This window comes from Grampus griseus, assembly GCF_964374135.1.
Source record: "Grampus griseus genome assembly, chromosome: 15".
In the NCBI taxonomy this organism is placed as follows: domain Eukaryota; kingdom Metazoa; phylum Chordata; class Mammalia; order Artiodactyla; family Delphinidae; genus Grampus; species Grampus griseus.
In genome coordinates, this window is record NC_139009.1 from 36,662,002 (window position 1) to 36,688,414 (window position 26,413).

Consider the following 26,413-nt stretch of genomic DNA (forward strand, 5'->3'; position numbering starts at 1 on the left):
GGTCCAGGAAGATCCCAGATACCACAGAGCAACTAAGCCCATACTCCACAACTACCGAGCCTGTACTCTAGAGCCCACAAGCCACAACTACTGAGCCCGCACACCACAACTACTGAAGCCCACACACCTAGAGCCTGTGCTCAGCAACAAGAGAAGCTACCACATGAGAAGCCTGCGCACCGCAACGAAGAGTAGCCACCCAAAGAGCAGCCCCCACTTGCCGCAACTAGAAAAAGCCAGAAAACCTGCATGCAGCAATGAAGACCCAACGCAGCCAAAAAATAAATAAAATTAAAAAAAAATAGTAAAAGCTAACATTTACTGAATATTTACTATATATCAGTGAGTGTTGTAATACTATTCTATTTCTTCCTTTGGGTTGTAGATATGTAAATTTCTTTACCTTATGTAATTTTTTCAGCTGCATACTTATGAACTGTGAGCTTCTCTGTACTATATTTCAGACAGAAATATATTTTAAATTTTGAGGGTAACTCCTAAAGAACAGAAATAATGAGCTAAGTGACCAAATTAGGAAGTTAGGAAAAGGACGACAGAATAATCTCAAAGGAAGTGGAAGGAAGAAAATAATAAAGTTAAAAAAGCAGAAATTAATGAAATAGAAAAAAAACATATAAAACAGAGAGGACCAATGAAGCTTAAAATTTTAAATCACCTGTTAAGAAAAATACATACTTTTAGCTATACCAATCAAGTAAAAGAAAGGATGACACAAGTAAATTATATTAGAAATGAAAAGGGAGTATAACTAGAGATTCAGCACAAATTTAAAAGATACAGAGAGATTATTATAAACAACTTGATGTTAATTTAGATTAAATGATGAAATGGATAAATTCTTGGAAAAGTCTTACCAAAACAGACTGAAAATACATATGCATGTATGTATGTATGTGTGCATAAAATTTTAAAAAGAACCATTCTATAAACAATACAAATACAGTAAAGGACAAAAGCCATATGATAGCTCAATAGATTCAGGAAAAAACACTGACAGAATATACTTCCCGTTTATTGTAAAAATGCACAGCATGAAAAAAGAGCAACTTAGAACAGCAAAATCAAAAACCCATGACTATATTTATAAAAAAAAAGTATCCCCACAAAACACAAAAGGTGAGCAGGTGGGAACAATGCACCAATAACCACCAAGACCAATGTGCATCAGCATTTCTGTGGGAGGAGGCACAGAGAAACAATGGAGTATCTCATGGACCTGAGATTGGAGGAAGCCTCAAAATGTCAGAAGGTACTTCCCTGGAAATCAAAACTGGCCCATCTGAGAACAGAAAGTAAAACTGGAAAAGACCTTTGCATACTGTAATTTATAGGTCAGTACAAAGGTTGCACAGTAAGTTCAGAAAGGACTGGAAAACTCTGATCTCTGAACTCTTGAAATTAACAAGTAGAACATTCTTTTCAAGACAAAACCCCACAGAGAAAAAACTGTTGAGCATCATATTCACATTGAGCAAGGTAAGGACAGTATGGACAAAAGGGAAAAAAAGTCTAGATAAAAGGAAAGAAAGCAATAGGAAAGCAAATTTCAGAAAGTATAAGGTTATCTCTCTATCCAAATAGATAAGGTTTTTCTTCTCAATAGTTTGGAAAAAGTAGAAATGATAGTTCTAGAGATATACAGCTAGCTTTCCATCCTAAAAGTTGAGAAAAACTAATTTGATGTAAAACTAAGCAACAGAAAAGGATCATAGTCAAATTTCATATAGAATGATTATTTTTCAAATCAGGAAATAAAAAAGACTAGTATGATGTCCTTACAGAAAGATGTGCCCCAAAACAGAGGAAAAACTGTAACCTAATATATAAGAACAAGCTACCAAAAAAAAAAAAGATTAGAGAAAATGAGAATAAAATAAATCAGAATTAGAAATGTCAGAAGTAAGATGAAAGAACTTAGGAATGAATTAAATATGAAAGAAAAAGTTATTCTAGGAATGAAAACTTAAACCAAAAGAAACATAAGAAAAATGTAAACAATCAAAAAAATTAAAAGGTGAAGAAGTTCACCACAGAACTGTAATCTATTTTTTATAAATACCAAATGGAAATTCAAAAACTTAAAAACATAACTTAAATAAATAACTCAATGGATGGATTTAATAGCACATTAGACATAGCAGAATAGAGGATTAATTAACTTAAAGACAATCAATAAAAAAATAAAAGAATTGAAAATAGAAGAGGAAATTGAATGGTCTAAAATACACGTAATTAGAATTCCAGAAAGAGATGCAAGAAGGTCTACAAACCTCAAGCAGAATTCACATCCCCTTCCCTCCAAAACAAATAAATAACACACACACAAACAGCTAAGCATATAAGAAAACTTCTGAAAGCCACAAAGAAAAAATCTTAGCAGGCAGAGGAAAAAATTATCACCTTCAAAGGAGCAATAATAAGACTTTTGTCTGACTTCTCAACAGAAACTGTAAAAGCCAGGAAAAAAAAAAAAAAGAAAGAAAGAAATGACATCTTTAAAGCACTGAAAATAACTGCCAATCTTGAATTCTACACCCAGCAAAAATATTTTTCAAAACCGAAGGCAAATCAGAAACTTTCAGACAAAAAAAACGAGACAATTTGTCACTAGCTGATCCACATTAAAAAGAAACAGACTAGAGTTTTAGGAAGAAAGAAAGTGATCTCAAATGGAAACACAGAAATGCAGAAAGAAATGAAGATAATAGAAAGGGCAAATAAATGAGTAAACAGGAAAAAAAATACTGACTGGACAAAACAATAAAAATGTCTCATGGTATTTAAAATATACACAGAATCAGGACTTCCCTGGTGGTCCAGTGGTTAAGAATCCGCCTTCCATTGCAGGGGACGCAGGTTCAATCCCTGGTTGGGGAACTAAGATCCCACATGCCACAGGGCAACTAAGCCTGTGAGCTGCAACTACTAAGCCCGCGCACTCTGGAGCCCACGTGCCACAACTAGAGACAAACCCACGCACAGCAACTAGAGAAGCCCGTGTGCCGCAACAAAAAGATCCTGCATGCTGCAACTAAGACCCGATGCAGCCAAATAAATAAATAAATATTTTTAAAAAAACAAAAATAAAATATACACAGAATCAAAATGTATCATATATAAATGCAGTCAGTATAAACGGAAGTTGATGGGGGATAAGCAGAGTTATTAAAGTCTGAGCCCAGTTAATCCTCAATATATCTATTGTGACCTAGGAAAGTGCATAAATGATAGTAAATGTTGACTGAGGCTACAAACAGGCCCAACAGGAAGCTTCATCCTGATTCCTATATCACTTTTTGTGAGAAAACCATCTTCTGTTCCTTGAAAATTAGCATTATTTCCAAATCCTCATGAAGTATATGAAGTGAAATTTATGACCAACCAAACAACTTCTATATAAAACGCTGAAAGGTATGCTTACTGGTAGGAGAAATTATAGCTAATTTGCAACCGTGTTTATAACCGGGATCCACTCCCATCAAGGTACGCCCTGGGACAGGGCTTGTTAAAAGGAGCTGACGAAGGTTCCGTCCAAACATCATTACTGATTCTTTCTCTGCATCTGATGTTAGTTTGGCTCTTTAGAAATAGAAAAAGAGAATAAAAAAGATAAAGTATTCAGTTTTCATTCATTCAAATTTTCTTCCAGAAAAAGAACACAATTATTCCTCATTGGAGCATTCATTATAACAAAATAACTTAAGATCTTTAGAAATAGAAAAAGAGAAGAAAAAAGATAAAGTATTCAGTTTTCATTCATTCAAATTTTCTTCTGGAAAAAGAACACAATTATTCCTTATTGGAGCATTCATTATAACAAAATAACTTAAGAGAAAAAAATCACATACAAAATTATATTGAGTCTCTTTTTGCTAAGCTCAGTAATGCAGATACCTCAAACAATTTTGTGGTATCAAACCTGCTGAGTTTGTCATACCTACACTCCTCTATCTGCTCACCCTTATATAAGAAATCTACATGTATAAAGTACCTGTGTATATGAGAGAGACAGGGTGTATAAAGATTTGGACATTACATGGGATGTCAAAGTTTATCAGCTGATTAAAAATATAAACACATAATTAGTGGTCAATTACTGAATCATAAGTAGCCTCCTCCAACAATGCTTAGTTTTATACCCTCACCTATATATATCTCAAGGCCATCTTCTCACTTTATTCCATTCCCCACATCTATCCCCTCGTCATTCTCACAGTGATGTGACATGACCACAGATATTAATACCAGTCCAGAACCCTGTCTCACATAAATAATTTCCCAATTTTATCCAGAGAAGCTATTAAAAGTCTAATTTTCAAATTTTTTCTAGGATAAAAATATATATCTCTATTGGACTTAAAGGCATTTGGAAACTAAGTTTTACACCATTTGCCTATTTAACAAGAGTTCTTAACATATTATCTCCTGAAACTCAAAAGAATTTATTAAAAGTGTGTCTTCTCTATTAGCCTAGGTTAAAAACAAACTGCATGCCAATGGCCACAAGAGCAAAAGCAATTCAGGGCACATTTCTATCAGCGTTGAGGTAGAATTATCTACATATCTAAAGGCACATACAGCTAACCAACATTTGTTTTCCTGGCTTAATTCAGCTTCTTATGGCTTTTCTCTCATCTTCTCTAATATTTCACTGTCATTCTCCCTGCATTCAGCCAAGCAACATGAAGATATCATTTCAGGTATCTCTAAATCTTCACGTTTAACTTTATTTATTGAGTGAGCACTTGTACTCAATCTTATATAAAGTACTGTGATTGATGTAAGAGATACAAAGCTGAAAAAATCCCTACCCTGAAGATCACTGTCTAGTGGAAGAGACAGAAAAATAAACAGATGAGTATAACACACGGTAGGGATAGCTAAATTAGGATAACTTTCTAAGAGATGTCTTCTCAGGTGAATCAAGAAGGATAAGTAATAGTTAAGCAAACAAAGGCAGGGATAGTAGCTGAAGAGCATTGAGAAAACACTCTGGGCAATAGAAGCAGCAGATGTCAAAGCTCATGGCTTATTTATAGAAAAAGCAAGTAACTTCATATGATAAAATAAAAAGAAATACCAAGACAAAGGGCTACAGAGGAAGAAAAACACAGACCACAAAGGGTTATTCTAAAGAGCTTGGATTTTATCCTGGAGACAAAGAAGATCCACTGAAGGATTTTAAGTAGAAGAGTATGAAATAATCAGATGGGAATTTAAGGATGGCAATGTGGAATATGTATTAGAAAATACAAGACAGAGATCATCTATGATCCTAGTATAGTAATTCAGACAAGAAATGATGATAACCTGAACTAACCATGGATATACTTTCTCCTAGTAAAGATGGAGATAAAGAGGAAGCAAAATTCAAGATATAATAAAAGATGGCGTAATAGACAGCACTTGGTAATACTGATAATGTAGTTTTCATGAAAGAGGTATGTGTGAAAAATGACACAGGGATGAAAGATCATGACAGTCATGGAAACAAAAATGCAGAAGTAGACTCTGAATCTTATATAGTCAACTGAATAAAATGGCTGCAAAATAATATAGTCTATTTGATCTCTTTTAATACACACATATGAATGGAGAAAAGTCTAGTTAACAATGGCTATCTCTACGTGGTGAAATTATATGGTTTTTTTTTCCTTTGTTTTACTGATTCTTTCAATTTTTCTGCATTTGGACAAATTTCTTTTTAATTAGAGAATTAAAGTAATTTAATTACTTTAATAAATCAATTGAGGGTTTTCCCCCTCAACTGCTGTTTCAGGTAATTACAAGTATTTCTATGAAGAGACACATCTGTAGACAATGTCTGCAAACCAACTTATGGAATGAAATAAGACATATTTTTTAACCACAGGCATTTTAGAAAAAGAGGAGGAAAGTGCTCTTGCTTGCCACTGCTAATGGAAGTCGGAGAGGAATTATACATTAAATAATCCCACAGCAAACTGCACACATTAAATCTCAATGAAACTATTCCACAAGCAGTAAAGCTATTCACATCAAATATATGCAAAAATGTCAAATGCACCACTGGACATTATATGCGACATGAGAACACAAGATAAAAGGATGAATCAAGAGAATGAATGATTTTGATAAAAAAGAGGTTGGACAAAGGAGCTATACGTCCTTTTTAATAGTACCTGCTCACTCCTGACTCTAAATGCCTCCAAAGTCAATGGCCAAGTCCAGTAAAAGAAAAACAGACAAACATAAAGGCTGCTACAAATTCTAGTGAGGCTGAAGAGATGTCTAGAAATCTATAGTTTCCAGGTGACCCTTGCTGAAACACTAAATAAGTGGGAATGAAGAAAATCTATAGCAAATAGAAAGGCATATATGAAGGCATGGCTGGTGTCTAAACATTGACTACCAAGACAAAGGCTAGAGAGAAGCAGGAAAGAGGGTTTTTGCCTCCCAACATTTCTGTCCACCTCCTCCCCTAAAAACAATTCGGTACCTCACCTCTTTTGCAGTTCTTTGTAACCTTTAGTTCTTCTGCTAGTCCATTTAGATGGTCACCTTAATAATCTCCTAATATTTGTTCATCACTGCTGATAATTATTCATTGAAACAACTCCGTCTGCTAATATATATTAGCTTTCTCTCATAGTAATACATTCATCACGTGCTCCCCTGATATCCTTATGCTTTTTTCGGCTCTTTTACCTCTAAAACTGCTGCCAACTAACTTCTCCATTAACTTCTTAGTTTGTTTCTCCCAAGCCAAATCTCTCATCAATAAAACCATTTGTCTGGCTTGGTTGTCAAATTGCAAGACTAGTATTGCAGAACTGGAAGGGGTACACATTAAGTGGTCAAGATTTGAAAAGTATACCGTAATTAAGAGCTGTGTTTTGTGATCTATGCATGTGAATGCCTCTACAGATTGAAATCTATGCTTAAATTTAAGACTCTGTGATTATGACTCAGTTCTTTTGATTGGCTAATGGATCAACAAATATTTACTACACGCTTTAATGGGCCTATTACCATACATAAAAGTAAACAGTCCAGAAAGTTAAATAAGACAAGATGCATACCTGAACTCTCTACAAAGGAGAGGATAAATAAGGCGTTTAAAGGAATCATCCAGTGAGTTGTATAAGATCTTCATTAACTCTGGCCTTGCAAAGCCACGTGGTCTCCACCTGCAAAAAAGAAAAGCCTATACTAAAACTGATGTAACAATAATAAGGCCATAAAAGGGCTCCTGGAAGAGCAGAGAGGAAGTGGAAAAGGGGAGAAGAAACTTTATTGAATCCAAAGTAACATAATCTGTAAGGAGAGACAGTGATGTCTGAAAATTATTACTATGACATCTGGAGTTCTTATTTTTAAAAACCTGGTAACCATGGTAACACATAAAACTTAAGGGAGGAAAAAACTTTCCTATTCTGGGGAGAGTCCCCAAGGCATTATTAATAATGGTAAAAATTTTTAAGATATGAGAAAGTCACCAAAAAATTACTGAACCACTTCTATAGACTGAATTATGTCCCCTAAAATTAGTATGTTGAAGCCCTAACCCTCAAATCGGATGATATTTGGAGACGGGGCCTTTGGGAGGTAATTAGGTTTAGATGAGGTCATGAGGGTAGGGCCCCCATGAGAGGATTAGTGAGTGCCCTTAAAAGAAGAAATATCAGACACCCCCTTCTCTCTCCCCCCACATCAGGTGAGGACATAATGAGAAGGCTGCTGTCTGCAAGACAAAAAGAGGGTTCTCACCAGAAACCAAATCAGCCTGACCTTGATCTTGGACTTCCAGCCTTCAGAACAGGGAGAAAATAAATTTCTGTTGTTTAAGCCACCTAGTCTATGGTATTTTGTTATGGCAGCCGAAGCTAAGACAAGCACTATGTCCTTCTTTTTCCATTTCTTAATCTCTTCCTGAGAGTTAAAGTAGATTGAGCAAAGGAGAAACTCTGTTCTAACCTTTGCCTCGTCATCCTTGAGTAGAACTCACTCTATTCCTCAGGTTGTACTGTTCTACTAGGCAGTGTATCTGCATACATACTGATAAATACAAATGCCAGAGAACCCACTGTTAGTAGAAACTGGAGAAAGAACAGTAAGAGAAAAACACAAGCTAAAAAGGACAAACAAATTCAGTCCTACCACTTCTGTGTTCCCTACTTCTACAGCATCTCTGCCCATGTCCTTCAATGGCTCTTGAATAGAAAACATTAATATTTTATCAATGGTTCCTAATAAACCATTAATATACTTCAGGGGCACTGTCATCTCCCTTACTTATAATGTGATACACCAAAGGCTACATAATAATAACTAATTGAATCCCTTCCATAGAAGGGTATTATTTGAGTCTAGTTTTGTTTTTTAATTTGAACGAAAGTGCTTTTAGGCAGGTCATACATCCTTCCTTCCATCCAAATCCTTGTTTCTCCCTACTGTCACCTATACCTGAGGGCATGAAACGTAGGGAGAACTAGGATATGAATTAGAAAGTTATTAATATTATTTTGTTATGTTACAGGCATACCTTGGAGATACTGTGGGTTTGGTTCCAGACCACCACAATAAAGTGAATATCACAGTAAAGTGAGTCACATGAAGTTTTTGGTTTCCTAGAGCATACAAGAGTTATGGTTATACTATAATGTAGTCTATTAAGTATGTAATACCATTATGTCTTAGAAAACAATGTATATACCTTAACCAAAAAAATAATGCTATTGGAAAAATGGTACCAATAGATATGCTCAACACAGGGTTGCCACAAACTTTCAATTTGTAAAAAAAACAAAAAACCTCAATATCTGTGAAGCACAATAAAGCAAAGTGCAATAAAACTTATAGCTGTGTTGTTGTTATTAATTGGGGAAATTCAATGTCAAACAAAGACATCCCAGAAGAAACATCTGAGACGGCTTTAAAAAAATGAATTGTGGTTTACCAAGTAAGACAAAGGAATAAAAGCATTCTGGGAAGAAACCATACCATATGTAAAAGCTTAGAGGCATGAAAGAGCATGATAAGCTCGAGTAACTAGAAGCAGATTAGTAATACAAGGGCATAAAGCTGCAGGATCAGGTTGCGGGGTAGATGAGGCTAGAAAGTATGGCAGTAGCCAGATTACTGAGGCTCTTATCACCATACTCTGGAGCTTGGCCAGTTAGGAGAGAACATAGACAGCCCTGGGTCATGGGACAATACACTAGGAAAAGAGTCCTTAGAGGCAGGAAGGCCCTAAAGGAATGATTCTTATAATGAATCTATCCGATGTCTGCTGGGGGGTCATTCCCTTTAAAGCCAAACCAAGGTTTCCACATTGCTTGTAGGAAAAAAAATGGAAATCTTTAACATTAGATACCCAATTTCTCCGGAAGCCCCAGTAGGCTTCCTTAAACCTCAAGGTTCTCCTGTGGCGTGACTGCTCACCTCCCTGGAACAGAGTGCTGTGGGTCTATTTTATAACTAAGGATGCCTCAATTATACTCATTCACAGTGACCTTTAGACCACAGACCCAGCTATACTCACTTCCTGCATTACAGAAACTCCTCTTTCTTCCTCACCCCACAGCAATTTCTGTCTCTTGACTGGCTTCCTGTGATCTATTCATTTAGCACTCGAAGGGACCTGAAACAGTATAGCGAAGCCACAGACCTTATTACTTCTAAACTTAAAGGAAATACAATGGGTTTCCCTTACAGGGTATCACTGTAAAACTTGATTCTTCCTCTAATTCAATAGTTAAACACTGCTGAATAAAACTAAGAAGGACCTCACTTTAACTAAATTTCACAATACAAAATACATGCTATGTAAGATGTGCACAATGAAGCATACAAATTAAGACAGAGGTCACAAACTCAAATACCTACGGGGGGTCAGGAAAGTACTGTAAACAAATGAATAAGACCCAGGGCCTATACGTATGTTTTTGACAGAGACATGCTTTATTCACCCATTACAGACAAAGAAATATTCTCCACTTTGGCAAAGAAATATATTCCCCCACATTCGGTATCTATAGATAAAGATAGGCTCTCTCCATCTAGCTTTCATTTTCCCACATTTAAAATAAAAATGGATACAGGATATAGTTCCCCTTAAATCTACCACAAGAAAAAAGCAGCACCATTTAGTGTAGCATTTTCCCAAAGTGATATGACAGACATTTGCGGACAGAATAATTTACAAGACTATCCTATGCATTGGCACTAAAAGCTAGTTTTAAAAAAGAAAAAAAGCTAGTAGCCAGCCTCAGTCATTCATCTGTTATTCCTATAATATCTGATAAATTTTTGATTCAATTATCCTTAATAAACAAAACATTTCAGATATACTATATACAGTATGTTTCTATTAATTCATTTTTCATAAAAGAAAATATACTCTTTATAAAAGATTCATATGGTACAGGATTATAGTAAAAGTCTCTCTCCCTAGAAATAATCACTATTAATAATTCTTATGTACTTCCCAGATATTTCCTATTTAAACATACACAACATATGTACTTTTTAAATTAAAAAAAAATTTTTTTAACATCTTTATTGGAGTATAATTGCTTTACAGTGGTGTGTTAGTTTCTGCCTTATAACAAAGTGAATCAGCGATACATATACATATATCCCCATATCTCTTCCCTCTTGCGTCTCCCTCCCACCTTCCCTATCCCACCCCTCTAGGTGGTCACAAATCACAGAGCTGAGCTCCCTGTGCTATGCGGCTGCTTCCCACTAGCTATCTATTTTACATTTGGTAGTGTATATATGTCCATGCCACTCTCTCACTTCGTCCCAGCTTCCCCTTCCCCTCTCCGTGTCCTCAAGTCCATTCTCTATGTCTTTATTCCTGTTCTGCCCCTAGGTTCGTTAGAACCTTTTTTTTTTTAGATTCCATATATATGTGTTAGCATACGGTATTTGTTTTTCTCTTTCTGACTTACTTCACTCTGTATGACAGACTCTAGGTCCATCCACTTCACTACAAGACACTATATCCATTGCCTGTCACTGTTTTTGTTTTTTTTAACACAATGGACATCTTTCCATTATCAGTACATATAGATCTCAATATAGCATTTTAAAAATGAAAAAAAGAATATTCTGTAAAAATCTATAAACAGACCTGTTTTGGATGCACCACCTACAGAACTCATTCTTCACTCCATCAGAAATGTTAACCTTGACCGTCAGTATCTTCAAATTTTCTCCGCGGTTAATTGCCAGAATCTGAGTGCAAACATATATGGCAAAGACTGATGATCCACAAAATATATAAATGATCAATTTAACCAGTCAATATTTGTGAAACAAACTGGGTGGTTATCCAGCCTAGAGCTATATCAATTTTGTATTCATTTATTTACCAAGAATGTATTCAAAAATAATCATTTCTTTATATTTTTTCAAGTATTTTCAAAATAAAATACAGGTACAAAGCCTATAATATTCACAGGAAGAGATAGTGTTGATCTAAAAATCTCATTTCAGATCCTATTAATTGAAAGTTTTTGATCATCTAGAGTTAGAAGGATATACTTCTTATATTTGTGAAAAAACATTACTAAGATAAATACAAACATGGAAATTTCTAAGTGGAATATTTAATAACTACTGTTACCATTTATTGAGCACTTACTAATTGTCAGGCCCATCTAAGCACTTTAAATACATTAACTCATTTATCTTCAAAGCCACCAGTGATGTATGTATTAACATCTTACTCTTGTATGATAATTTTTCTAAGACTAACTTTTCCTAAATCACAAAGCTAGCAAGTAGCAAAGGAGGAATTTAAATGCAGATCGACCTGTCTCTGCTTTTAATTAATATATTAAAAGAACAATTGCTTTAAAACACATTAAAAACACTCCTTAAAGAAAAGCAAACAAACCTAAAGCAAGAAGAAGAAAGGAAATAATAAAGAACAGAGGGAAAATTAATAAAATGGAGAATAGAAAAACAACAAAAAATATCAACAAAACCAAAAGTTGGTTCTTGGAAAATATCAACAAAATTGACAAACCTTTCACTAGAGTGACCAAAGAAAAAAGGGAGACATTCCAATTATCAAAATCAGGAATGAAAGAGGGGCCATTAATATGAATGTTATAGAAATAAAAAGAATCATAAGAGAATACTATGAACAACTGTATGCCAAATTAGATCACTTAAATAAAACGAACAAATTCCTAAAAAGACACAAACTTCTAAACTAGAATAAAAAAGAAATAGAAAATTCAAAATTATCTATAACAAGAGATAGAATTAGTAATTTTAAAATTTCCCAGAAGGAAATACCCAGGCTCATATGGCTTCACTGCTGAATTCTACTAAACATTTAAAAAAGAATTAATAAGAATTCTTCACAAACTCTTCCAAAAATACAATAGAAGAAAAAACTTCCTGACTCTATTTACCCTGTTCTTGCAAGAACACTGCAAGAGAAAAGTAAAGACCATTGCCTCTTATGAATATAGATGTAAAATTTCTCAATAAAATACTAGTAAACTAAACCCAGAAACATATAAAAAGGATTATACACAAGGATCAAAAGGGATTTATTCCAGAAAAGCAAGGTTGGTTTAACATCCAAAAAAGAAGTAATGTAATACATCATAACTATAGAATAAAAACAAAAATTACATGATCATTTCAATAAATGCAGAAAGAATATTTGAGAAAATTCCAGCAGTTGTTTATGATAAAAATACTCAAGAAACTAGGAAGAGAAAGCAAATTCTTCAACATGATAAAGGGCACATACAAAAACTCCACAGATAACATAATGTTTAATAGTGAAAGACTGGATGCTTTCCCTCTAAGATTACAAGGGTGTCTCCTCTTGCACTTGCTTTTCAACATTGTACTGGAGGGTCTATCTAGGGAAATTAGGCAAGAAAAAGAAATAAAAGCCCTCTAGATTGAAAAGAAAGAAGTTAAAACTATTTGCAGATACTATGATCTGTATACAGAAAATCCTAAGGAAACCACTATAAAACTATTAGAACTAATAGAGTTCAGTAAGGTTGCAGGATAATCAATTTCTACACACTAGCAATAAACACCCTAAAAATAATTTTTTAAAATTCCATTTACCATACCACCAGCACAAATAAAATACTTTCCAATAAATTTAACAAAAGAAGTTCAGAATTATACACTGAGAACTATAAAATATTGTTTTTAAAAAAAATTGAAGAAGACCTAAATAAATGGAAAGACATCCCAGGTCCATGGATCAAAAGGCTTAATATTGCTAAATAGCACTAATCCCCAAATTACTTCATAAATTCAATGTGATCCCTATCAAATCCCAGCTAGCTTCTTTGCAGAAATTGACAAACTAATTCTAAGATTAATATAGAAATGCAAGGGACCCAGAATAACCAAGTCTATTTTGTAAAAAAAGAACAAACCTGGAGGACTTCCACTTCTCAATTTCAAAACTTACTACAAAACTACAGTAATCAAGACAGTGTGGTACTGGCATTACAGATAAACATACAGATGAATGGAATAGAATTCAGAGTCCAGAAATAAATCTATACATCTACCATCAAGTGAATGTCAACAAGGGTGCTAAGACAATTAAATGGGGAAAATACAGTCTTTTCAACAAGTGATGCTGGGACAATTGATGGCCAAATTCAAAAGTATGAAGTTGGACAGCTTCTTCACACCATACACAAAAATTAGCTCAAAACTGATCATAGACCTTAATATAAAAACCAAACCTATAAAATGCTTAGAAGAAAATACTTGAGAAAATCTTCATGACCTTGAGTTACATAAGGCCTTAGGTAAAACACCACACGCATAATCAACACAAGAAAAAAATAAATAGATTGGATTTCAACAAAATTATAATTTTTATATCTCAAAGGATACTATCAAAAAATTGAAAAGAAAGCACTTAGCACAGGAGAAAAGTTTTACAAATCATGTATCACATACAGGACTTATATCTAAAACATACAAATATCTCTTATAACTCAACAATAAAAAGACACAACCTAACAAAAATGTGCAAAAGGTCTAAAGAGACATTTTTTCAAAGATAATATAGAAATGTTCAATAAGTACATGAAAAGATGCTCAACATCATTAGTTAGAAGAGAAGTGCAAACCAAAACCATAATGAGAAATCAGTTCATACTAAAATGGCCATAATCAAAAAGAGACAGGGACTTCTCTCATAGTGCAGTAGTTAAGAATCCACCTGCCAATGCAGGGGACACAGGTTCAAGTCCTGGTCTAGGAGGATCCCACATGCCACAGAGCAACTAAGCCTGTGTGCCACAACTACTGAGCCTGTGCTCTAGAGCCTGCAAGCCACAACTACGGAGCCTGCAAGCCACAACTATGGAGCCCAAGTGCCACAACTACTGAAGCTTGCGCACCTAGAGCTTGTGCTCCACAACAAAAAGAAGTCACTGCAATGAGAAGCCTGCACACCACGATGAAGAGTAGCCCCCGCTCGCTGCAACTAAAGCCCACGTGCAGCAACGAAGACCCAATGCAGCCAAAAATAAAATAAAATAAAATTTATATATAAAAAAAGATAGACAATAAATAAGTATTGGTGAGGATGTAAAGAAACAGAACTTTCATAAACTGCTGGTGGGAAGGTAAAATGGTATAGCCACTCTGGAAAACAGCAACCTTAATTTATATAAATTCTAAAGGTATTTTCAAGTAAAATGTTAAATATAGAACAAATCCTCAAAGTTTAAAAAATTACAGATACTGGGGCTTCCCTGGTGGCGCAGTGGTTGAGAATCTGCTTGCCAATGCAGGGGACACAGGTTCGAGCCCTGGTCTGGGAAGATCCCACATGCCACGGAGCAACTAGGCCCGTGAGCCACAACTACTGAGCCTGCATGTCTGGAGCCTGTGCTCTGCAACAAGAGAGGCCGTGACAGTGAGAGGCCCGCGCGCCGCGATGAAGAGTGGCCCCAACTTGCTGCAACTAGAGAAAGCCCTTGCACAGAAACTAAGACCCAACACAGCCATAAATAAATAAATAAATAAATTTTAAAAAATTACAGATACTTTAAAAAAATTCTTTAAATATATTTGAGAAATTTCTAAGGTAATTCTAAATTTCTAAGGTAATTTCTAAATTTCTAAGGTAATTTCTAAGGAAATTTCTAAGGAAATTTCTAACATTGGCAGAAATAAAATAATCAGTTAAAAATAAACTTCTAATACAAAATAAACTTTAGTTTGGGCTGGACAAAATCTTCAATGTCTGCCAGCTCTCTGAAATACTGAAAGGAACACTGAACAGTAAATAAAAGTTCTTCATCCAAGAATTTATCAGTAATAAATTCATTCATGCAGAATACAATATTATAGGGGAAAAAGAGTTATTTAATTCAGATTTATATAAATACACTATTAGGGACTTCCCTGGTGGTGCAGTGGTTAAGAATCCACCTGCCAATGCAGGGGACATGGGTTTGATCCCTGGTCCAGGAAGATCCCACATGCCATGGAGCAACTAAGCCCGTGCACCACAACTACTGAGCCCGCGTGCCACAACTACTGAAGCCCGTGCGCTTAGAGTTCGTGCTCCGTAACAAGAGAAGCCACTGCAATGAGAAGCCCACACACCACAACAAGGAGTAGCCCCCGCTCGCCGCAATTAGGGAAAGCCCACGCGCAGCAACAAAGACCCAATGCGGCCAAAAAACCCAAATAAATAAAAATATAAATACACTATTGTATCAAAATATATTATTGGAGGGTGCTTTTTTTCCCACCATACCTAGTAAAGTCATAGGTCAAACTTTAAAAAATCTTAACATAGAAGATCCATGGTATAAAAGGGAGTGGAGTAGCAGAAACAGAGCTTGGGGCAAAAACTGAGGTTGAAAGTAAATACAGAGTTAAAGCAGAATTACTGTAGATGGCAGTACTGAATGTGAAACAGGTATTTTAAAAGACAAAGAAAGTGAGACATTAGTGAAAGAAGCTACAGAAAAGAATGGGAAGGCTGAGTTACAAATTCATGTAGTGGAAAGTAGCACATTAAGGACCAATGTGGAGAAGAAAGAAAACAAGATGCAGCTAGAAGAATTAATTTAGTAGACAGCTATAACAGCTCTTCCCACAGCATTTGGAGAAGGAGTTCCAGGTACCGCTGTTCCTTTACCACTGTCTATCATCATTCTCCCTCACTTCTGTATTCTGGGATGCTGTATGCTGGGCTATCTAGGTGAAAGCTGAAAAACAGAGTCTGGAGTCAGGGACATGAGGCCTTAGCACTACAGGGATTAAAAATCCATCTTTGTGAGCTAGTATATCATCACTCTAGCCTGCAAGATAACTAGAAAGTTCTCAAAACACAGGTCCGTTTTTCAAAACTGATATTCCCAAAATGTTCTACTTTCTCAGGTCTTAAGACTGTCACACTTAGAAGCCTGTGTTAGTCACAAACTTAGATTCAACCACAAACTAACTCAGAATGCCACATGTGCTAATAAGCACACTAGTTAAAATGCAGAGACCAAAATGTTTTCAAGCAAATACTAGAAAGACTAAGTTTTAATAGAGTAAAAGTATTCATATTTTTCCAAAGTTGCAATAAAATTAAATCAAATAAAGGGAGATAAAATCCAGCAGCAAAATCATTTCTGCAAAAGGAATTTTAGTATTTTAGTCACTGGCTTTATTAAAAACTCTTTTTCATTAGGCTCTATCAGTAGACAATAGCTAGGTAAGTAAAATTTCACTCTTCTAACAATTTTTCCAATTATCAAAAGTATTCATTTCACCACATATTTTACAGTGTACACAAAGGTAAAAAGAACAACTTCGACATAATAGAGAAACACTTCAAAAGTTCAACAGCAGGGACCATGTCATCTACATACCCCAAGTAGGCACCAATACATAATAAGTGTTCAAGAAGTATTTGTAGCGTAACTGAAGACTCTTCATGTTATGTTACACACACACACACACACACACACACACACACACACACACACAGAATAATAACATACCTTTTCATATCCATACCACCGTTTTTTTAATTACATTTTTAAGGAAGATAACTAAACATTATCAATGAAAAGCGACGCATTCTCGTCTTTTTCATTATCCTCTCCTTATAACGGTAAAATTCAGAAAGGAAGAAAAAGTAAATTTAAAAAATGATTCATTGAGGAATTTCAGGTTTAAAGAACACTGGCAGGCCCCTCATTCTAAATCCCCCCCTCATACTCCTATAAAACCAATAAAGTGAATAAATAAAACAACACAGGACCCACATCTTCAGCATTTCTAAGAAACAGAGAATTAGATTGGCATCTGATTTCAAAAACAAGCAAACAAAAAAAAAAACTTGCAAAGTAAGACAACAACAGAGCAACACGTTTGACAAACTTAAGGAAAGAAAGTGCAAACAAAAAATATTATACTGGGCTTCCTTAGTGGCACAGTAGTTAAGAATCTGCCTGCCAATGCAGGGGACACAGGTTTGAGCCCTGGCCCGGGAATATCCCACATGCCGCGGAACAACTAAGCCCATGCGCCACAACTACTGAGCCTGTGCTCTAGAGCCCACGAGCCACAACTACTGAAGCCCGTGCGCCTAGAGCCTGTGCTCCACAACAAGAGAAGCCACCACAATGAAGAGTAGCCCCGCTTGCCACAACTAGAGAAAGCCCACGTGCAGCAATGAAGACCCAACGTAGCCAAAAATAAAATAAAAAATAAAATTTAAAAAAATCATTGGATTATTAAAAATATATATATTTACTGAGCTAAACTATCCTTCAAGTATCAAGGACATAGGAAACAATTGTGACTGTGTAAAAACTCAGAATTACAGGCATATCTCGGAGATATTACAGGTTCAGTTCCAGACTACTACAATAAAACAACATCACAATAAAGCAAGTCATACACGTTTTTTGGTTTCCCAGTGCATATAAAGGTTATGTTACACTATACTTTAGTCTAGGTGTGCAATAACATTATGTCTAAAAAAAAAGATGTACATACCTTAAATTAAAAGTGGCTATCATCAAAGAGAACACAAATAACAAATGTTGGAAAGGATGTGGAGAAAAGGGTACCCTGTACATTGTTGCTGAGAATGTAAATTGGTGCAGCCACTGTGGAAAACAGTTTGGAAGTTCCTCAAAAAACTAAAACTAGGGCTTCCCTGGTGGCACAGTGGTTACGAATCTGCCTGCCAATACAGGGGACGTGGGTTTGAGCCCTGGTCTGGGAAGATCCCACATGTCACAGAGCAACTAAGCCCACGAGCCACAACTACTGAACCTGCGTGCCACAACTACTGAAGCCCATGCACCACAACTACTAAAGCCTGCATGCCTAGAGCCTGTGCTCCGCGACAAGAGAAGCCACTGCAATGAGAAGGCTGCGCAACACAACGAAGAGTAGCCCCTGCTCACTGCAACTAAAGAAAGCCCATGCTCAGCAACAAAGACCCAACAGAGCCAAAAATAAATAAATTAATTAATTAATTAAAAAACAAAACAAAACAAAACCTAAAACTAGAACTACCATATGGCCCAGGATTCCACTCTTGGGTATACACCCAAAACAAAAACACTAATTTGAAAAGATAAATGCACCCCAATGTTCATAGCAGTATTATTTACAATTGACAAGATATGGAAGCAACCTAAGTGTCCGTCAACAGAAGAATGGATAAAGAAGATGTGACAGATAGATAGACAGATATAGATACACACTGTGGAGTACTACTCAGCCATAAAAAAGAACAAAATTTTGCCATTTGCAACAACATGGATGGACTTGGAGAGTATTATGCTAAGTAAAATAAGTCAGAAAGAGAAAGACAAATACTGTATGATACCACTTTTATATGGAATATAAAAAATACAACAAACTAGTGAATATAGCAAAAAACAAATAGACTCACAGATATAGAGAACTAGAGTACCAGTGGGGAGAGGGAAAGAAGGAGGGGCAAAGATAGGATAAGGGGATTAAGAGGTACAAACTACTAATATTATGTATAAAATAAGCTACAAGGATATATTGTACAACACAGGGAATGTAGCAAATATTTTATAATGACTACAAATGGAGTATAACCTTCTAAAATTGTGAATCGCTATACTGTAACCTATAATTTATATAATATTGTACATAAACTATACTTCAATAAAAATTAAAAATAAATTTTTAAAATTAAAAAATACTTTAATGCTAAAAAGTCATAGTCATCATCTGAACCTTCAGCAAGCCATAATCTTTTTGCTGGTGGAGGGTCCTGCCTCCGTGTTGACAGCTGCTATCTGATGGGGTGGTGGCTGCTGAGGGCTGGGGTGGCCGTGGCAATTTCTTAAAAGAAGACGACAATGAAGTTTGCCGCATCGACTGACTCTTCCTTTCAGGAACAATTTCTCTGTAACATGCAATGCTGATAGCATTTTACTCACAGTAGAACTCCTTTCAAACCTGGAGTCAATCCTCTCAAACCCTGACATTGCTTTATCAACTAAGTTGATGTAACACTCTAAATCACTTGTTGTCATTTGAACAATCTTCACCAGGAGCAGATCCCATCTCACAAAACCTCTTTCTTTGCTCATCCATAAGAAGTAACTCCTCATCAATTAAAGTTTAGTCATGAGATTTCAGCAATTCTTTCACATCTTCAGCCACCAGTTCTAATTCTGTTTCTCTTGCTATTTCCATCACAGTTGCAGTTACTTCCTTTACTGAAGTCTGGAACCCTTAAAAGTCACCCATAAGGATTAGAATCAATTTCTTCCAAACTCCTATTAATATTGATATTATATCTCTTCCCACGAATCACAAGTGGTCTTAATGGCATCTAGAGTGGTGAATCCCTTCTAGAGGTTTTTTTTTTTTTTTTTTTGCGGTACGCGGGCCTCTCACCGCTGTGGCCTCTCCCACAGGCTCCGGACGCGCAGGCCCAGCGGCCATGGCTCATGGGCCCAGCCGCTCCACGGCATGTGGGATCTTCCCGGACCGGGGCACGAACCCGTGTCTCCTGCATCAGCAGGCGGACTCTCAACCACTGCACCACCAGGGAAGCCCCTTTCTAGAGGTTTTCAATTTACTTTGCCCAAATCCATCAGAGGAATCATTATCTATGGCAGCTATAGCCTTATGAAATGCATTTCTTAAATAATAAGACTTGAAAGTTGAAATGACTCCCTGACCCATGGGCTGCAGAATGGATGTTGTGTTAGCAGGCATGAAAACAACATTAATCTCACTGTACATCTCCATCAGAGGTCTTGGGTGATCAGGCATATTGTGAATAAGCAGTAATATTTTGAAAGGAATCTTTTTTCCTGAGCAGTAGGTCTCAACTGTGGGCTTAAAATATTTAGCAAACCATGTTGTAAACAGATGTGCTGTTACCCAGGCTTTGTTGTTCCATTTATAGAGCACTGGTAAATGAGCATTGGCTTCAATTTCACGTCACCAGCTGCATTAGTCCCTAACAAGAAAGACCCTATCCTTTGAAGCTTTGAAGCCTTGAAACCAGGCATTTTACTCCTCTCTAGCTATGAAAGTCCTAGATGGCATCTTCTTCAAGTATAAGGCTGTTTCGTTTATAATGAAAATCTGTTGTTTACTGTAGCTACCTTCATTAATTATCTTAGTTAGACCTTCTGCATAACTTACTGCAGCTTCTACATCAGCACTTGCTGCTTCACCTTGTACTTTTTTTTTTTAATAAATATTTATTTACTTACTTACTTATGGCTGCGTTGGGTCTCCACTGTTGCGTGTGGGCTTTCTCTAGTTGCAGCGAGTGGGGGCTACTCTTCGTTGCAGTGCGCGGGCTTCTCTTGTTGCGGAACACAGGCTCTAGGCACGCGGGCTTCAGTAGTTGTGGCTCATAGGCTCTAGAGCGCAGGCTCAGTAGTTGTGGTGCACAGGCTTAGTTGTTCTGCGGTATGTGGGATCTTCCCGGACCAGGGATCAAACCCATGTCCCCTGCATTGGCAGGCGGATTCTTAACCACTGTGCCACAAGGGAAGTCCCTCACCTTGTACTTTTATGTTATGGAGAAGGCTTCTTTCCTTAAACCTCACGAACCAACCTTTGCTAACTTCAAGCTTTTCTTCTGCAGCTTCCTTAACTCTCGGCCTTCATAGAACTGAATAGAGTTTGGGCCACGCTATGGATTAGGCTTTGGCTTAAGGTAGTGTTACAGCTGATTTGATCTTCTATCCAGACCACTGAAACTTTCTCCATATCAGTAATAAGGCTGTTTCACTTTCTTATCATTTGTGTGTTCACTAGAGTAGCAGTCTTAGTTTCCTTCAAGAACTTATCCTTTGTATTCACAACTTGGCTACCTATTTGGCACAAGAGGCCTAGATTGCAGCCTACCTTGGCTTTTGACATATCTTCCTCACTAAGCTTAATCATTTCTAGCTTTTGATTTAAAGTGAGAGATGTGCAACTCCTTCCTTTCACTGAACACTTAGGGGCCACTGTTGGGTTATTAAATGGCCTAATGTCAATATTATTGTGTCTCAGGGAATAGGGAGGCCCAAGGAGGATAGAGACGGAGGGAACAGCTGGTCCATGGAGCAATCAGAACACACATAATACTTAACAATTAAGTTTGCTGTCTTATATGGGTGCAGTCATGGCACCTCAAAACAATTACAACAGTAATGTCAAATATCACTGATCACAGATCACCAGAACAAATATAATAATAATGGAAAATTCTGAAATATTGAGAGAATTACCAAAATGTGACACAAGAGACACAAAGTCAGCAAATGCTGTTGGAAAATGGTGCCAACAGACTTGTATGAAACACAGTTGCCACAAACCTTCAATCTGTAAAACACACAGTATCTGCAAAGCACAATAAAGCAAAAAGCACTACGGAATAAGGCACACCTGTACTATACACATAAAATCTTCTTGAGAAATATACAAGAGCAGAGGCCAGCAAACTATGGCCCATGGACCAAATCCAGTCTAACATCTGTTTTCATAAATAAAATTTTATTAAAACACAACCATGCTCATTCATTTATGTATTAGCTGTGACTGCTTTCATGCTGCAATGGCAGTTGTGTAGCTGCAGGAAGAGGCATCTAGCTCACAAAGTCTAAAATATTTTCTCCCTGATCCTTTACAGAAAAACTTTGCCAACTACATACTAGACTAGAGAATAAGCTTCAATCAGCTTAAAAGAAGACTGGAAAATTTTGGCAAAAGGACTAAGGGCAAGCATTTCATATAATTGTAGGGCTAAGAGTAAAACAAGGGTGAAATCAATTTCCATTAAGAAAATACAGGTTGCAATCCTGATACCAAAGTAGACTTCAAGCTAAAAACCATTAAACAAGATAAAGAAGGACAGTTCATAAGGTTAAGGCCACATGCTGGTTTTGGAATAGAACAGGGGAATACACACCACACTTTAAAGATGCTGTCAGGTGTGATATCACCAAAGTGGTGGAGTAGGGAATTCCAAAACTCCAAACCTCTACAAAAGCAACAAACTGGCAAGAACTGCCAGATTCTACTTTTTCAGAACTCTGGAATCTAATCAAAAACTTACAACAATCAGAGGAACACTTAAAGAAGCTGCAGAATTTTGGTGAAAGAGCACTTTTAACTTACCCACTTACCATCCTCCACTCTGCAGTTCAGCAGTGGCAGTGAAGATAACAGCCTACTTCTGCTAGTACCAGAGGGAGCAATATGGACCTTATTCTCCAAAGTTTGTGATTATGTGTTTCGATCTGTCTCATGGCTCCCTGACGGTTTGGCTCAAGGGCTTGCCTTTGTTTTGCTTGTCTCAGAGCTTCCCCAGGAAGCTCCTGGGTGGCATTTGTTCAAAGTATTTAAAGGCAATGTGCTAGCTGCAGTTTCAAGGGGTAAGGGATAACACCTGGGGATAAGGAATTATAGTCAGGGCAACCATCAGACAGACCAGAAAAACCTGGGAAGGAAGAGGCTAGTAAAGGAGATAATTGAGAGGAAAGGGGCTTTTTTAAATTTCCACATATTTTAGGAAATCTAAGAGGTCATGCACGCATTCAGGACTAGACAGACACCTGCTCTGAAAAGACCTGGGAAGACATTAAGTTTTCACCTCTGTCTGACCTTTGAGCTCCACACAAAGACAAAGTGAAGGCTAAGGTAGAGTTGTAAACAGCCTCGCTAAGCATTGAAGGGTGCCCCAACATAGAGCAAATACGCAGGACCAGGAAAGTTGTTATTTGTTTTGGCTCTAGGAATGAAGGAAATCTCTGTCAAGTAACTAGCTGTCCACTAAGCTAATAGACCAGGGACTTCAGTGGCCAAACATGACAAAGAATACAGACTACAGAAACAGTTCAGAAGTCGCTAAATAAACCACAAAACCCCACAACAGCAACAACAACAAATGCCGGGGAGGGGGGAAGAATCTGATTTTCAGTGTTGCCAACTTATAATATTCAAAATGACAAGTTTTAACAAAAAATTACACGGCAGGCAAAGAAACAAGAAAATATGACCCATTTACAGAAAAAAGAAATTAACAGAAACCATCTCTGAGGAAGTTCAGACTTCGGCATTACTAGACACACTTTAACTGTCTTAAATATGCTCAAAGTTAAAGGAAATCAGAGTCCTAAAGGAAATCATGAGCATGTTATCCCAACAAATACAGAATATCAATAAAGAGCTGGGTATTATAAAAAAGAACCAAAGAGAAATTCTTGAGCAAAAAAGTACAATGACTGAAATGAAAAATTTACTAGAGGGGTTCAATATTTGAACAATCAGAAGAAAGAATCAGCAAACTTGAAGATATGTCAATTGAGATTACATAGTCTGAGAAGAATTAAAAGAAAGAAAAAAAAGAAATAAACAAAGGCTAAGAGACTTGTGGGACACTCTCAAGCATGCCAACACACATATAATGGGAGACCCAGGAGAAAAGGGATCAAAGAATATTTGAAGAAATAATGGCCAAAATTTTCCCAATTTTGATCAGAAACATCTAACTACACAACCAAAAATCACAACAAACTCCAAGAAAAATAAACTCAGAGAGATCCACAGCAAGACAAATTATAATCAAATTGTCAAAAGTCAGAGAATCTTAAATGTAGCAAGAAAATCAAGTGCAATCATCATGTGCAAGGGCTCAGTGAGGTTAACAGCTGATTTCTCGTCAAAACCATTAAGGCCAGAAGATAGTGGGGTAACATTCAAAGTGCTGAAAGAAAAAACTGTTAACCAAGAATTCTATATTCAGAAAATCTATGTTTTGCAAGATAAAAAAATTCTGGAGATTGGTTGCACAATGTTAATATACTTAACATTACTAAACTGTACACTTAAAAACAGTTAAGATGGTAAAGTTTATATGTATTTTATCACAATTAAAAATAAATTTTAAAATATAAGGAGAAATTAAGACTTTACAGATAAACAAAAACTGAGGGAGTTTACTTGCCCTACCTGAAATGTTACAGAAAGTCCTCCAGGCTGAAATAAAATCTAGATAGTAACTCAAAAGCATACAAAGAAGTAAAGAATACTGGTAAAGGTAGCTACACAGGTAAATACAAAAGTCAGTATTACTGTATTTTTGGTTTGTAAAAAAAATTTTTTTCTATATGATTTAAAGCCACATTCCACAATGTAGATATATAACCTATAACTACAATTAGGATAAAAATTAATAAAATGAAATGTGAAATTAAAAGACTGAGATATAAGTATGATTTATATAACTGAGATCTCTCATATTTTATTTATTCTAAATCAGTTATCTCTATTTTGTATTTCACATGGAAAAGATCCAGAATTGAGCTCAAATCCAAGCATACTGGGAAGGAAACTCTAATAAGAAAGATCACCAGCCAGAGAGTCAAGATACGGAAGTGTTATACTGTTAGCACAGCTAGTAAGTCTCAGTGTCATTTACTAACTTCTGTGGGTCTTGAGTTCCCCATTTGTCAAATGGGGAGGATATAACAATATTATAAAAATTTATATGAAGGAAGAAAATAGTTGATTGAAAATTCTTTAGTAAATAAATAAGCAAATCTGAGGTATTATCATTATTACTACTATCAGCATGCATAAGCAGTTTTCTTATTTACCTGATGATGTTGGATGTTTCTTATGTTGCACGAAAAATTTTGGTAGAGCAGAAACTTATCAACATCTTTTTCATTTACTTTTTTTGAGGATACCTTTGCCAGAGATGACTGGATACAAATATATCTATTTTGGCACCTGTTCAGATACACAAATATTCAAACATTAAGTAGTTATTAACATGTGCTTTAGTAAAGAAACACGTTATATAGAAAGAAGATTAACAAAAAACTAAATAAGATTTACCACATGAGATTTTTTTTAATGATGCTCAACTATAAAAATGTTATTGACCCATCAAAAGGGGACTCCTCGCCTATTCATGCTAGCATAGGTGTTCCAGATCTATTTATATTTCAACCCAATCCTCCCATAAAATGCCTAAATGAGTTCAGATACTATCTGCAGTTATGCAAGAGACTAATAACTCTGGCTTAGATATCATCCTTTTCTAACCACTGAGTTAGAGAGTCAGAACCAATTAAAAGCTAAAAAGAAGGGAAACAAGATGATGTGTTAGGACAGCTTCCAATGACAATTTATGAAATTGAACCAAATTTCAGCAGCATAATTACTTGTAAAAACACATTTAAAAACCTGCACAATTCTCCTACTTCAACTCATTCCTGTGAGGGCCACTGAGGAAAAAGAAAAATTCTCTCCCTTACATTAACAAAAACCCTGACAAGCTACAGTAGTCAACCGGTTCATTTTCACCTTTACTCTCCTCTGCACAGCTCACACAGCTAGAGATGTGGAGAGAGAGGAAGAGTAGACCTCTGCCAAACCCTGTCCTCTGATACACAGAAGCACAGGAAGGACAGAGTGCCTAAAAATAAGGTTTTTAAAATAATATCCTTTTTTAATAAGGCATAAAATCCATAAGCCCAAGTAGGGTCTAGGTCAAAGGGTTTTACTCTCTTATAAATTGGGACTATGATACTATGGATAAGCTGCTCTCTCCATCAGCTAAAATTCATTTTGACGTCAGCACTTTTATCCATACCTGATATTAAACATTCTCAAGTTAACCCAACCACTGGTAAACATTATAAAATTTAGTGCATACAACTCAATACGTTTAAAAAGCAATGCCACCCATTCTAAATGGTTATGAATCTCTCTGTAGCATATATTGCACAGTGCAGTGGTTTTTAAACTGTGTTCCTCAGAGGCCTCTGCTAAGATGCTTCAGGGTAAGGAGGATGAACAGGCAGAGTTCCAGGCTCCCTGCCCAGAATTCAATTAAAGCAACTTTACTTTTATGTTTTATGTATTC

At 36.2% G+C, this 26,413-nt stretch overlaps 1 protein-coding gene across 1 annotated transcript in view; it reads right to left on the reverse strand.

Moving 5' to 3' along the window:
• Positions 1–26,413, reverse strand: part of SRBD1 (S1 RNA binding domain 1) — a gene marked incomplete at its 5' end in the record, with an annotated part of 230,095 nt that overhangs the window by 172,518 nt on the left and 31,164 nt on the right. The window contains 4 exons of the mRNA XM_082672580.1: positions 3,443–3,600; positions 7,083–7,190; positions 11,141–11,244; positions 25,137–25,272. Coding sequence (XP_082528706.1) covers positions 3,443–3,600; positions 7,083–7,190; positions 11,141–11,244; positions 25,137–25,272 — 506 coding nt within the window. The remainder of the gene's footprint in view (positions 1–3,442; positions 3,601–7,082; positions 7,191–11,140; positions 11,245–25,136; positions 25,273–26,413) is intronic.